This window comes from Eleutherodactylus coqui, chromosome 1 (genome assembly GCF_035609145.1).
Source record: "Eleutherodactylus coqui strain aEleCoq1 chromosome 1, aEleCoq1.hap1, whole genome shotgun sequence".
In the NCBI taxonomy this organism is placed as follows: Eukaryota; Metazoa; Chordata; class Amphibia; order Anura; family Eleutherodactylidae; genus Eleutherodactylus; species Eleutherodactylus coqui.
Genome location: NC_089837.1, coordinates 103,140,300 through 103,154,703, shown reverse-complemented (window position 1 = coordinate 103,154,703; position 14,404 = coordinate 103,140,300). Strand labels below are relative to the sequence as shown.

The window sequence follows — 14,404 nt, the reverse complement described above, 5'->3', positions numbered from 1 at the left end:
GACGTTCAAGCCCTATACCACCCCCCTGCAGTGAGTGGCTGGCGAGATCAGGTGTCACCCGAGTATATAAATCGGCCCCTCCCGCGGCTCGCCACAGATGCATTCTGACATAGTTCAGGGAAAGTACTGTCTTGCTGGAGTTGCTATAGGGAGAGTGTTAGGAGTTATTTTAGGCTTCAAGAACCCCAACGGTCCTTCTTAGGGCCACATCTAACCGTGTGCAGTAGTGTGGAGGCTGCTTTTTGCAGTGTTGCACATTTTTTTTTTTTGCATATCGGCCGTGCACAGCATTGCGTCCTGCAGTAATTTTACATAGTGCAGGGCCAGTAGTGGTGAGGCAGGGACAGAAGACATATTTAGTGTATATAGGCAGTGGGCCTTTCCAAAAACATTTGGGAAAAAAAATCTATTTGGGCTGCCTGTGACTGTCCTCAGTGTACAGGGTCTCTGCTGGGGGTAGTTGTCCTAATTCATACGCAGCCAGCTAAGTGTTACAGCAGGCTTGCGCAAAATTCTTTTCTGGCTCTGTGTTGCCTGTTACATCACCGCTGTATTCCTGTCCACAGTGAAACAGTCTGCAGTAATTTTATATACTCCAGGGCCAGTAGTGGTGAGGCTGGGACAGAAGACATATTTAGTGTATATAGGCAGTGGGCCTTTCCAAAAACATTTGGGAAAAAAAATCTATTTGGGCTGCCTGTGACCGTCCTCAGTGTACTGGGTCTCTGCTGGGGGTAGTTGTCCTAATTCATACGCAGCCAGCTAAGTGTTACAGCAGGCTTGCACAAAATTCTTTCCTGGCTCTGTGTTGCCTGTTACATCACCGCTGTATTCCTGTCCACAGTGAAACAGTCTGCAGTAATTTTACATAGTCCAGGGCCAGTAGTGGTGAGGCAGGGACAGAAGACATATTTAGTGTATATAGGCAGTGGGCCTTTCCAAAAACATTTGGGAAAAAAAATCTATTTGGGCTGCCTGTGACCGTCCTCAGTGTACTGGGTCTCTGCTGGGGGTAGTTGTCCTAATTCATACGCAGCCAGCTAAGTGTTACACTCACCTCCGCTGTCCTCGGCCCCATCCAGCAATGTCTCTCAGCGCAGCGTCCAGACGTCGCTAGCGCAACTGTTTGAGCGCAAGCGCAAGTACGCCGCCACGCACCCGCACGCTCAAGCGTTAAACGTGCACATAGCCAAATTGATCAGCCTGGAGATGCTGCCGTATAGGCTTGTGGAAACGGAGGCTTTCAAAAGCATGATGGCGGTGGCGGCCCCGCGCTACTCGGTTCCCAGTCGCCACTACTTTTCCCGATGTGCCGTCCCAGCCCTGCACAACCACGTCTCCCGCAACATTGTACGCGCCCTCACCGATGCGGTTACTGCCAAGGTCCACTTAACAACGGACACATGGACAAGCACAGGCGGGCAGGGCCACTTTATCTCCCTGACGGCACATTGGGTGAATTTAGTGTAGGCTGGGACAGAGTCAGAGCCTGGGACCGCTCACGTCCTACCCACCCCCAGAATTGCGGGCCCCAGCTTGGTGCTGGTATCTGCGGCGGTGTATGCTTCCTCCACTAAACCACCCTCCTCCTCCTCCTCCTCCAACGCAACCTCTGTCTCGCAATCAAGATGTGTCAGCAGCAGCAGCACGTCGCCAGCAGTCGGTGTCACGCGGCGTGGCAGCACAGCGGTGGGCAAGCGTCAGCAGGCCGTGCTGAAACTACTCAGCTTAGGAGAGAAGAGGCACACGGCCCACGAACTGCTGCAGGGTCTGACAGAGCAGACCGACCGCTGGCTTTCGCCGCTGAGCCTCCAACCGGGCATGGTCGTGTGTGACAACGGCCGTAACCTGGTGGCGGCTCTGCAGCTCGGCAGCCTCACGCACGTGCCATGCCTGGCCCATGTCTTTAATTTGGTGGTTCAGCTCTTTCTGAAAAGCTACCCACACTTGTCATGCCTGCTCAGAAAGGTGCGCCGGCTCAGCGCACATTTCCGCAAGTCCAACACGGACGCTGCCACCCTGCGGACCCTGCAACATCAGTTTAATCTGCCAGTGCACCGACTGCTGTGCGACGTGCCCACACGGTGGAACTCTACGCTCCACATGTTGGCCAGACTCTATGAGCAGCGTAGAGCTATAGTGGAATACCAACTCCAACATGGGCGGCGTAGTGGGAGTCAGCCTCCTCAATTCGTTACAGAAGAGTGGGCCTGGTTGGTAGCCATCTGCCAGGTCCTTGGAAACTTTGAGGAGTCTACCCAGATGGTGAGCGGGGATGCTGCAATCATTAGCATCACCATTCCTCTGCTATGCCTCTTGAGAAGTTCCCTGCAAAGCATAAAGGCAGACGCTTTGCACTCGGAAACGGAGGCGGGGGAAGACAGTATGTCGCTGGATAGTCAGAGCACCCTCATGTCTATATCTCAGCGCGTTGAGGAGGAGGGGGAGGAGCATGAGGAGGAGGGGGAAGAGACAGCTTGGCCACTGCTGAGGGTACCCATGCTGCTTGCCTGTCATCCTTTCAGCGTGTATGGCCTGAGGAGGAGGAGGAGGAGGAGGAGGAGGAGGATCCTGAAAGTGATCTTCCTAGTGAGGACAGCCATGTGTTGCGTACAGGCACCCTGGCACACATGGCTGACTTCATGTTAGGATGCCTTTCTCGAGACCCTCGCGTTACACGCATTCTGGCCACTACGGATTACTGGGTGTACACACTACTCAACCCACGGTATAAGGAGAACCTTTCCACTCTCATACCCGAAGAGGAAAAGGGTTCGAGAGTGATGCTATACCACAGGACCCTGGCGGACAAACTGATGGTAACATTCCCATCCGACAGCGCTAGTGGCAGAAGGTGCAGTTCCGAGGGCCAGGTAGCAGGGGAAGCGCAGAGATCAGGCAGCATGTACAGCGCAGGCAGGGGAACATTCTCCAAGGCCTTTGCCAGCTTTATGGCTCCCCAGCAAGACTGTGTCACTGCTCCCCAGTCAAGGCTGAGTTGGCGGGAGCACGGTAAAAGGATGGTGAGGGAGTACGTAGCCAATCGCACGACCGTCCTCGGTGATGCCTCTGCCCCCTACAACTACTGGGTGTCGAAGCTGGACACGTGGCCTGAACTCGCGCTGTATGCCCTGGAGGTGCTTGCTTGTCCTGCGGCTAGCGTCTTGTCAGAGAGGGTGTTTAGTGCGGCTGGGGGAATCATCACGGATAAGCGTACCCGCCTGTCAACCGACAGTGCCGACAGGCTTACACTCATCAAGATGAACAAAGCCTGGATTTCCCCAGACTTCTCTTCTCCACCAGCGGACAGCAGCGATACCTAAGCAATACGTAGGCTGCACCCGCGGATGGAAGCATCGTTCTGTATCCCCATCAAAAACGGGGACCTTTTTGCTTCATCAATCTGTGTATTCTATTCATCCTCCTCCTCCTAAAACCTCACGTAATCACGCCGAACGGGCAATTTTTCTTAGGCCCACAAGGCTCAGTTATATAATTTTTGTAAACAATTTTTATACGTTTCAATGCTCATTAAAGCGTTGAAACTTTCACCTGAACCAATTTTTATTTTAACTGGGCTGCCTCCAGGCCTAGTTACCAATTAAGCCACATTAACCAAAGCGATTAATGGGTTTCACCTGCCCTCTTGGTTGGGCATGGGCAATTTTTCTGAGGTACTTTAGTACTGTTGGTACACCAATTTTTTTGGGCCCTCGCCTACAGTGTAATCCAATTAATTTTTTGCCCACCTGCATTAAAGCTGATGTTACATCAGCTGTGCTGGGCACTGCAATGGGATATATTTATGTACCGCCAGTGGCTTCCTGGGACCCACCCATGCTGTCGGTCCACATGGACTTCCCATTAGGGAGATGTACGTGCCTGTGTATACTGATAAAAAACTCGAGCCTGACTGGGGCATGCAGTTTGGGCCGAAGCCCACCTGCATTTAATCTGACGTTAGCTCTGCTGTCCAGGGCACTGCAATGGGATACATTTATGTACAGCGGGTGGGTTCCAGGGAGCCACCCATGCTGTGGGTGCACACGGAATTCCCATTGCGGAGTTGTACCTGCCTGTGACTATTTATAAAAAACCGGAGTCTGACTGGGGCATGCAGACACCTTGACAGAATGAATAGTGTGTGGCACATAGGTTCCCCATTGCTATGCCCACGTGTGCAGCTCCTGATGGCGGTGGCACAGGATTATATTTCTCATTGCTTCTGTACAGCATTGTGGGCTATCGTCCTGCCCCTTTTAAAGAGGGTCGCTGCCTAGCCGTGCCAACCCTCTGCAGTGTGTGCCTGCGGTTCCTCCTCATGGCAGATGCACTTATAAATAGACATGAGTGTGGCGTGGCATGAGGGCAGCTGAAGGCTGCGCAGGGACACTTTGGTGTGTGCTGTGGACACTGGGTCGTGCGGGGGGGGCGGGCTTGGGCAGCATGTAACCCAGGAGAAGTGGCAGCAGAGTGTCATGCAGGCAGTGATTGTGCTTTGTTGGAGGTAGTGTGGTGCTTAGCTAAGGTATGCATTGCTAATGAGGGCTTTTCAGAAGTAAAAATTGTTGGGAGGGGGGGGCCCACTCTTGCCGCTATTGTGGCTTAATAGTGGGACCTGGGAACTTGAGATGCAGCCCAACATGTAGCCCCTCGCCTGCCCTATCCGTTGCTGTGTCGTTCCCATCACTTTCTTGAATTGCCCAGATTTTCACAAATGAAAACCTTAGCGAGCATCGGCGATATACAAAAATGCTCGGGTCGCCCATTGACTTCAATGGGGTTCGTTATTCGAAACGAACCCTCGAGCATCGCGAAATTTTTGTCCCGAGTAACGAGCACCCGAGCATTTTGGTGCTCGCTCATCTCTAATCATAAATATTAGATGTTTACATAAAAAGCAAATCACTCCAAAAATCAAAGGAAATTATTTTTTATATAAACACATGCCATGCAGTACACTAAATATTATAAATGAGGACCAGTTGAGGAAATCTCGCATAACCGAGTGTAAAGCATCATGGACAATTACCATAGTAGCACAATATTTCTTTAAAAACATGGACTCAAATATCAAAAATTGGCCATCAAGGCAAACTTCTAGCTAATATGTATCATTTAGACAACTTACAAGTCGTCGGCTGAAAAAATGCATATTACATAGAGCAAACTAAGAAAGCATTCACTTCTATGTAATGAAGGAGCTGCCCCCCATTACTCTCTAACCTAAGGATTCTAGGTGCATGCAAAATATATAAGAGATGAAGAGCAGAGGCAACATGGTTGACAGGTAAGGTCAATAGACAAGTGGAGGGCAGTTTCTTGCGCAAGATGAGTTTTCTTCCAGTTGCTGAATTGCAGCTCAATAGGCCAAGTCCAATGATTTTGGAAATAAAGGTGGTACTAGAGTAATTCTGTGCTCTGCACTCTGAATTCAATCTTCCAAAATCTACTGTAATATTTTGCATATTTACAGATTTTTTCTAAATACGTTATTATTAGAGATGAGCGAACGTGCTCGTTTAGAGCAATTACTCGAACGAGCATCACTTTTTTTGAGTAACTACCTATTCGGGTGAAAAGATTCAGGGGGCGCTGGGGGGCGGCAGGATGGAGCGGGGATAGCAGGGGAGAAGAGGTGGGTACAAGGGGGAGCTCTCTCTCTTCCCCTGCTCACCCCTGGTGCCGCCCGATTCTTTTCGCCCGAGGATGCTTGTTCGAGTAGTTGTTCTAAACGAGCACATTCCCTCATCTCTAGTTATTATAATGTGGCATAATTTGTTAATCAGGGATCTGTAATCCGTCATATAAATACCGTGTTCTAGTAACTGTAAGGTCCACTAGAGGGCATCTGTGCCTGCAAAGCCTGGCTTAAGGTACACTTGAGGAAATTTAGACTTTAGCCTGTACCCTGATGGTCGTGATGTTACTTTATACTACTATGACCGTTCCTTTTTCCTGTTCCCCTTGGCTCGCTCTTTTGACTCCGTTCCATTATGTTTCCGTGGTGTCACTGGGATTTGGCATCAGTCAGGACATGCTGACGGAGCACTGTTTTTCCGACAGAACAAAGGGAGCCTCTGTACCTACATAATCCCCTACTGTTGACCAGAGGAGGCGAGTGGAGGGTGCTCGCTGTCAGCTGGTACATGAGCACAGAATAAACCCCGTCACTACTAACTGTTCAGTTCAGGGATAAAACATGTAAATCAGATGCCAACAGGTTAAATTAAATAGTAAGAAATTACAAATAGTTACATTATTCTCATTATCTATGTAACAACTTTACCTCTTTAGAGCTTAAGAGTTCCATCTGTGTTATTCCGTGAGGCACAATTCAGTGGGGCCAATAATGAGAAGTTATATTACTAAACACAATAAACTCCAACAGTACGTCAGTCTTACCGCTGCAGCCCAACCTCATGCGTTATCCTGCTTCCTTCTAATAGCATCCAGACACATTTTTTTGACACAAAGTAGAGAAGACTTACATCGATAACAAATATGACAAATAAGAGCAGTCAAAGATAACGCTCTTCTGCATGCAGAACAGCAGTACTTATATCGGGACTTCCAATTAAAAATCTGCTATCTGCTTTTTCGTTTTGGCCGACCAAGTGCATATATGACTTCTCCAGAGTAGATGTCTGAGATTGGACAACGGCTAAGGACGGTGCAAATAAAAAAATAAGCTTTATGTACTGGTTGAATCCCTCACTACTCCAGGACCAACTCTCCACTACCCCCCACCAAACTTAGTTTATAGGGCTACAGCGGTGACATTACATCGACAAAACATGACCACTGCAGCCATATTGTCTTCAATGTAAATAGCTTAAAATGTACTGTGCCATTGTGTAAAGTACAACTAAATCTTTCCCTAACTGAGTAACTGCTGTATAGCCATTGTCCTGGTAGTGGAGCACAGCCATAGGATTTTGGCTTCAATAGATGAAATGATGAAAATGCCTAGTGTAGTCCATTCCATACAATCTGTTTAAGGAGCCCTGTTATAATAATAGTGTACAAAACTGTATGGGTACAATGGCTGCTTAAAACTGTGCCGTTTTCTGCTTCATTCCATGGTTGCAAGCAATTATTGTTTATCTACATAGAAGAGGGTTCTTTACAGTAAGAGCAGTGAGACTTTGGAACTCTCTGTCTGAGGATGTGGTGGTGTCGAATTCAATAAAAGAGTGCAAGAGGGGCCTGGACGCTATTTTTGCACTGCCATTAGGGGCTCCTTTTAAAGCCTCTGTCACCAGTTTCTTCATATTTGACAAGTAGAACAACATGCAGTGCTGTGCTTCCCCGTCAAAACGACAGAAACCAAGGGGAAAACCTGATGTACCCCATTATAATTTTATAGGGTCTGTTGAGTGCCATCACATCAGTGTCCGCTGCATGACGGATCTGTCCTAGCTTCTGTTCAGAAGAGGGAAATATATTTTTTCTTTATGCCTGCCCATTTCTATTACACATGCCCCAACTGATGGCATATTAAAGAGTATATATTCCCCCCTTCAGTAGACCATAAAATGGATACAAACTAGACACAAGACCTTCTAACATTAAATATAGCCTCCACACCGGATCCCCCGATATTTAGACCCCAGTTCTGTATATAAGCCTCAGGCCAGAACTCCCCTGTTTACAAACCCTTTACCAGACCCCTCCAGACCATTCCACTTTTATATGTACAGACCCCCTAAAAAAATTATAGAAACCAGATCAAAACCTTATAGAAATGTGACCGAGTGATATAGAAGAATGATGATGAAGATTTGGGCTTAGTCCCAAGAAAGGAGCATTTTTAAAGGTAGGTACCCATTAGAGATGAGCGAACTTACTTGTTTAGGGCGTTTTTGCACTCGAGCACTGACTACTCGGACGAAAAGATTCGGGGGGTGGAGGGCGGCGTGGTGGAGCGGGGGGTAGCAGTGAGGAACAGGGGGGAACTCTCTCTCTCCTCCCCGCCCACTCCACTCTGCAACCCCCAGCTCACCCCTGGCGCCCCCCGAATCTTTTTGCCCGAGTAGTTGGTTACTCGGAAAAAGCGGTGCTCGAGTGCAAAAACGCCCTAAACGAGTAAGTTCGCTCATTTCTAGTACCCATCTTTCCCAAGTTAAGATTAAACCACCTGGTATTAGCATTAGGACCCATCTGAAAGCTTGGTCACCTGGATGTTGGTAGATGGACCAATGTGATTTGATCAAATTATATACCAAGAACCTTGCATTATTTAATGTGGTTAGAGTATTTATTATAGGTATGTATGCTTCTGATAGTAAATGTATTATGAGTGCTGTTGTCACTTTTTGGTTTCTGCTTCTATGATGAGGATGATGATGGTAGTGGCGAGGGGACACAGGGAACAGCAGGCAGGACAGGCACAGCGTGGGAGAACAGGCTTCCTGAGGATGGCAAGCTTTAAGAGCTACGCTGACCTGATTGAACGTCTGTTTATACGTCAGTACCCTAGCAACCAGCAATGAAACATCAATTGATAAATTGGTATTTTACTTGGGAGACTTGGACAGAGCTATGCTTTACAAAGCTAAAAATGAAAGCATTTCACTCATTTTTCCTTTTTTAGGGGAACCTCATTGCCCATTGATCTATTTGAAAGTATTCTATATGAGGGTTGAAAAACATTCATACAGATAAGTTTTTGCTCTTTGCTGCTAGAAGAGCGAGCTGCTATACTTTACTTACAGCAGACATTAGAAAGTTGCTTTTAAATGCTTTTCCAGCATCTGTGGGACACAGTAAAATCATGGAAAAAGCTAGTTCCTAGCCGTGTATTCTGCCGTTTTACTACTTCATATATAGATACGATAAAGAAGAACGAGCTAATATAGGCACCGCCGAACTGCAGCTGACAAATATCAGGCCACTTCACTCTAGAAAAAAACTTTTATTGTGAACAAAGATAAAAAATGGCTCCGCGTTTCAACCCCGGAAACGTGTAGTGCATGCAGCACTTTTTTTTCAGGTATTTTGAGCTGAATCTGCAACAAAAGGTTCCATCGCAGATGTGAAACTGGACTAACAGAGTTTTTGTTCCCAGGTTGTAACCTTTAGGGCTGCTTCACTCCGGTGAGGGCAATATCGGGCCATGATTCACGACCCGATATCACCCTCACAATCCATGTGAAACCCTTAGATGCGAGGCTTTTTCATGTAAAAACAGCCTTGCATCACTGCAGAGAATCCCTTCATCCCTGCGGGGAATCCCGTCATCCCTGCAGGGAATCTCTTCACCGAAGCTGAAGGGATTTCCCCGACATTTCTGAAGGAATTCCTCGCGGGCTGAAGGAATTCCCCAGCGCAGCTGCTACAGCTGTGGCAGGGGAGCGCGATGTTCTCCTATTGTTTTGAATGGGCCTGGTGCTGCTGACGCCAGCCCCATTGAAAACAATGGGCGGTATTGCAAAAGGAAAGGAGATGCGATTTTTTTTTTTCATGCAGCATCGCAGGAGTGAAAACATCGCAAATGAGAATGAAAGCATTGAAAATCATTTGTTTCATTATCATGCGTTTTCACTCACTCTCGCATTGTGAGAAAATTGCACAATTCTCTCACCAGTGTGAAGGAGCCCTTAGGCTAACTTCAAACAGGGTGAGCACAATATGGGGCCGTAAACCCCATCCTCATATTGCGCTTCCCACCATGTGAAATACTAAGGGATCCAAGGTGTTTTCATGTGAAAACAGCTTAGCATCACTTAGGGGGTGAAGGGAACCTCCATCGCAGCTGTCACAGTTGCAGCAGAGCATTGCAGAGATGTGCCATTGTTTTCAATGGGGCCGCCGCTGCTGGCGTTTGCCCCATTGAAAACAATAGGGCTGCAAAGTGAGATCATGTAGCCATATCGCCTCACGGTGCCAAGCAGGAAAACATCGCTTGTGTGTATGAACCCATTCAAATGAATGGGGCTCATATTTGTGCAAGATTTGCGCGTCTCAAAACGCACAAAACTCACACAATTTTATCGCCCGTGTAAAGCCGGCCTTACTTCCTGACGTCTTATGTTTGCAAACATTTAGAAAATATCAGTAGCTTTAAATTGTAGGTTTGTGGCTAGAAAAAGGTTTTTTCTTCAGAAAAATTCCTATCATGTAATACAAGCAGTGATCATTTTCCCTTATTCTCCCCTTATTCTTGTTTGCATAAAATAAGTCATTCGCAGCTTTTTAGCGCAGTTTGAATCAGCCTATCGCTGTGTATGGCAGTGATTTTTACTTTGCATGACACACTGTCATCTGCAGTCTTCCTGGTTACCTTTTTTTTTAAATTTCCCGCTCTGTTGCTTCGCAGCGGCACGTATAATCGCTGTGTAAAGCGTTTATTATGTGCCCGTAGAGAAAAATAAGGCTCTATCACGTGTAATACGTGGTACAATATGCTGTGTTCTTTTTTACATGCGTATTAAACGCAAGTGTGAATGGATCAATGAAAATCAATGTTCGGCGCTGTGGTGCGGATTCCTGGGACGCAGCATATCCATTCTTTTTGTTTTCTGCTGCTGCGGCCGTGCTCTCCTCTATGGCAGAGCCGGTCGCAACAGAAAAGCATGTGGCAAAGCCACTCCAAAACCCACGGCTAAGTGCCAGGGGGTTTTGAAGCTGCACTTTTCCAGCGGAAATCTTTCATGACGGCAAAGACGCGAGATTTACGCCGAGAATACAACCCGTGTGACCCCAGCCTCACTGGTAATGTGCTTTTATTAAGTCATAACTTTGGTTATGTACCAACTGAGCTGTTCTTCCAGTTGGTCCTATATCCTATATCCTATGTACCATATCACTGCATGCATCACACCGAATCGTGGCAGATTGTAAACAAGCATGTTATTGCGCATGTGTCATTTTGAGGCCATGGGAAAAACCATTGCAGATGCCATACTTTGATTGTCTCTTGTGAACAACAGAAAGTATACTTCAGTTTTTAAGGCAGCTTCAGACTTGCAAAAACGTATGCGCCACACGAAACAACACGTCTGTTTGTCAACCGCCACAATTGGGTGTGATGTGTGCGGTGATATGTTATAAAGGATTTACCTTGTAGAGCAAGCAAAAAAAAAGCTGCTCAGTTGGTACAAAACCAAAATTCTGTCTCCATAAAAGCACATTAAAAGTTACTTGTTGCCTAGGTAACACAAAACTAGTGTTTATTTCCTGGGTGCAAAAAAAAAATTTTCTCCTACTTAGCGTAATTTAATTCCCAACAATTTGTGCAAGTAGGGCTAATCCATTACTAGTAGGTGGTTAGGAGTATGGTAGCATTAACTACCCGCAGAAAGTAACATAGTATGTAAGGCCGAAAAAACATATATGTCCATCCAGTTCAGCCTATTACCCCCCAATGTTGATCCAGAGGAAGGCAAAAAAAGTAGCCCCACTTTAATCTTTGTAATGGACCTTATGAGCTTCATGTACACCCGCAGGGCCCAGCAGTGTCAAATGTATCCATTATGTGACTCGATAGTTGAATGCTATGCTGTTATATATGTCTCAATTTTTACAAAATATTCCTGCTAAAGTCCTAATTTCATCTTCTTTACAGCAATTGTCAACCCAAAGCAGCCAAAAGAAACTCCGAAAAGCTTCAGTTTTGACTACTCCTACTGGTCCCATACTTCCGTGAGTACCAAAAAACTAACCCTCGACAAGACTAATAAACATCCAGAGAAATACAAACATAGATTTATTGTTCAATGGTATGGAGCAGGAAAACGGCACCCACTGGCTGAGCGGTTCTGTCTTATCACGGATGAAATGGTGCCATAACAGCTCCCCATTAACTATGATAGAGGTCTGTTCAAATTTTGGTCAGTAATCTGGCATTTTGCTGGAATTTATAGAATGAAATAACACTGATCTGCCTAACCCTCATTCTCCTAGCAGCCGTGGCGTGCATCTAGAATTCCTCCTCAGCAGATGCCCGGCTCCAGTGTCTGTGCACCCAACCAACAGCGGCCCAGAGGGCGTGCACAAGCATTCAGCCGTACTCTTAAAGGGCCAATACTTTCAAATTCCTCCCCTGACCATCATGTGGTACCTCTGGCTATATTAGGCTTCCTTGGCCCTATGGAAGATGCCTGTGTTTGAGATCTTTTGCTCTTGCTTAAGGTGCTATTTCAAGTGTGTCCTGATTCTCTGGCTCCTGACTTTGGCTATTCCTGACCATGTTCCTGTCTCTGCTCCCGACTCCAGCTCGTTATACTGACCATGCTTCTGACCGAATATCATATGTATGGAGAGCCAGTGGAAACAGCTGTAGGATGAATGATTGTTCATTCGACAGTTGTTTTATGGAACACACTGGAAAACTCCATGGTGTATATGCAATGTCAAAATTTTTCATAAAACTGTGAAGGAAAAAAGTGTTAAAACCACCAGATGTGAATACAACCTTATGCGTCATATTGGTGTGACTATGCATCAAGCATGTGGCTTTCTTACTGCTTGCACTGGAAGGTTATGATAAATCTCGAGCTTTACGCAAATTATGAATCCAAAGAGTTAAGTAAGGCACCATAACTATTTAGTTCTACACTGAAGGCACCCTGCCCTAGAGAGAAGCAGTTACTGCAGGAGTGACTCATACAATAATTTACCTTGCTGCATAGCAACATGGAGACAGAAGCTTGATTATGATTTTGATCAGAAATGAGATGGAGAGCAAAGAGATGGAAAGTGCAGAGATGGACAGGGAACACATGGAAAGGTCAGAGATGGAGAGGGCAGAGATGTACAGGGCAGAGATGGACAGGGAAGAGATGGATTGGGCAGAAATGTACAGGCAAGAGATGGACAGGGAAGAGATGCAGAGTGCAGAGATGGACAGGAAAGAGATGGAGAGGGAAGAGATGGAAAGGGAAGAGATGAACAGGGAAAAGGTGGAGAGGGAAGAGACAGAGAGGGAAGAGATGAAGAGGACAGAGATGGACAGGGAAGACATGGAAAGGGAAAAGATGAACAGGGAAGAGATGGAACAGACAGAGATAGAGAGGGCAGAGATGGACAGTGAAGAGATAGAGTGGACAGAGATAAAGTGGGTATAGATGGAGCGGGCAGAGATGAACAGGGGAGAGATGGAGAGGGCAGAGATGAACAGGGAAGAGACGGAGAGTGCAGAGATGGTAAGGGCACAGATAGAGGGTGCAGAGATGGAGAGTGCAGAGATGGTGAGGGCAGAGATTGACAGGAAAGAGATGAACAGGTAAGAGATAAACAGGGAAAAGATAAACAAGGAAGAGATGAACAGGAAAAGAATGGAGAGGGCAGAGATGGACAGGGAAGAGATGGAGTGGGCAGAGATTGAGCAGGCAGAGATAGAGCGGGCAGAGATGAACAGGGGAGGGATGGAGAGGGAAAACATGGAGAGGGCAGATATGAAGAGGACAGAAATGAATAGGGAAGAGATGGTGAGGGCAGAGATGGACAGGGTAGAGTTGGAGAGGGCAGAGATGGAGAGGGAAGAGATGGACAGGGAAGATATGAAGAGGACAGAAATGAATAGGGAAGAGATGGTGAGGGCAGAGATGGACAGGGTAGAGATGGAGAGGGCAGAGATGGAGAGGGAAGAGATGGACAGGGAAGAGATGAACAGAGAAGAGAAAAACAGGGAAGAAATGAACAGGAAAACAATGTAGAGGGCAGAGATGGACAGGGAAGAGATTCAGCGGGCAGAGATAGAGTGCGTAGAGATAGAGCGGGCAGAGATGAACAGGGGAGAGATGGAGAGGGAAAAGATAGAGAGGGCAGAGATGAAGAGGACAGAGATGAATAGGGAAGAAATGGTGAGGGCAGAGATGGACAAAGCAGAGATGAAGAGGGCAGAGAAAGGAAAGAGACAGGAAAGAGATGGAAAGGGATAAGATGGAGGGCAGAGATAAAGAGGACAGAGATAAATAGGGAAGAGATGGTGAGGGCAGAGATGGACTGGGAAGAGATAGAGTGCGTAGAGATAGAGCGGGCAGAGATGAACAGGGGAGAGATGGAGAGGGAAAAGATAGAGAGGGCAGAGATGAAGAGGACAGAGATGAATAGGGAAGAAATGGTGAGGGGAGAGATGGACAGGGCAGAGATGGAGAGGGCAGAGAAAGGAAAGAGACAGGAAAGAGATGGAAAGGGATAAGATGGAGGGCAGAGATGGACAGGGAACAGATGGAGAGGGCAGAGATGGATAGGGAAGAGATAAAGTGGGCAGAGATTCAGCGGGCAGAGATAGAGTGCGTAGAGATAGAGCGGGCAGAGATGAACAGGGAAAAGATGGAGAGGGCAGAGATGAAGAGGACAGAGATGAACATGGAAGAGATGGAGAGTGCAGAGATGGTGAGGGCAGAGAAAGAAAAGAGATGGAAAGGGATAAGATGGAGGGCAGAGATGGAGAGGG

At 47.0% G+C, this 14,404-nt stretch overlaps 2 protein-coding genes across 6 annotated transcripts in view; one reads left to right on the top strand and one right to left on the bottom strand.

The window, feature by feature from the left end:
* Nucleotides 1-14,404, top strand: part of KIF1A (kinesin family member 1A) — a 180,408-nt gene that overhangs the window by 49,451 nt on the left and 116,553 nt on the right. For all 5 annotated transcript variants that reach the window (XM_066598374.1, XM_066598366.1, XM_066598357.1 and 2 more), the window contains exon 3: nucleotides 11,570-11,646. In XM_066598374.1, coding sequence (XP_066454471.1) covers nucleotides 11,570-11,646 — 77 coding nt within the window. The remainder of the gene's footprint in view (nucleotides 1-11,569; nucleotides 11,647-14,404) is intronic.
* Nucleotides 1-14,404, bottom strand: part of LOC136624404 (allantoinase, mitochondrial-like) — a 150,822-nt gene that overhangs the window by 114,260 nt on the left and 22,158 nt on the right. The gene's annotated exons all lie outside the window — the stretch shown is intronic.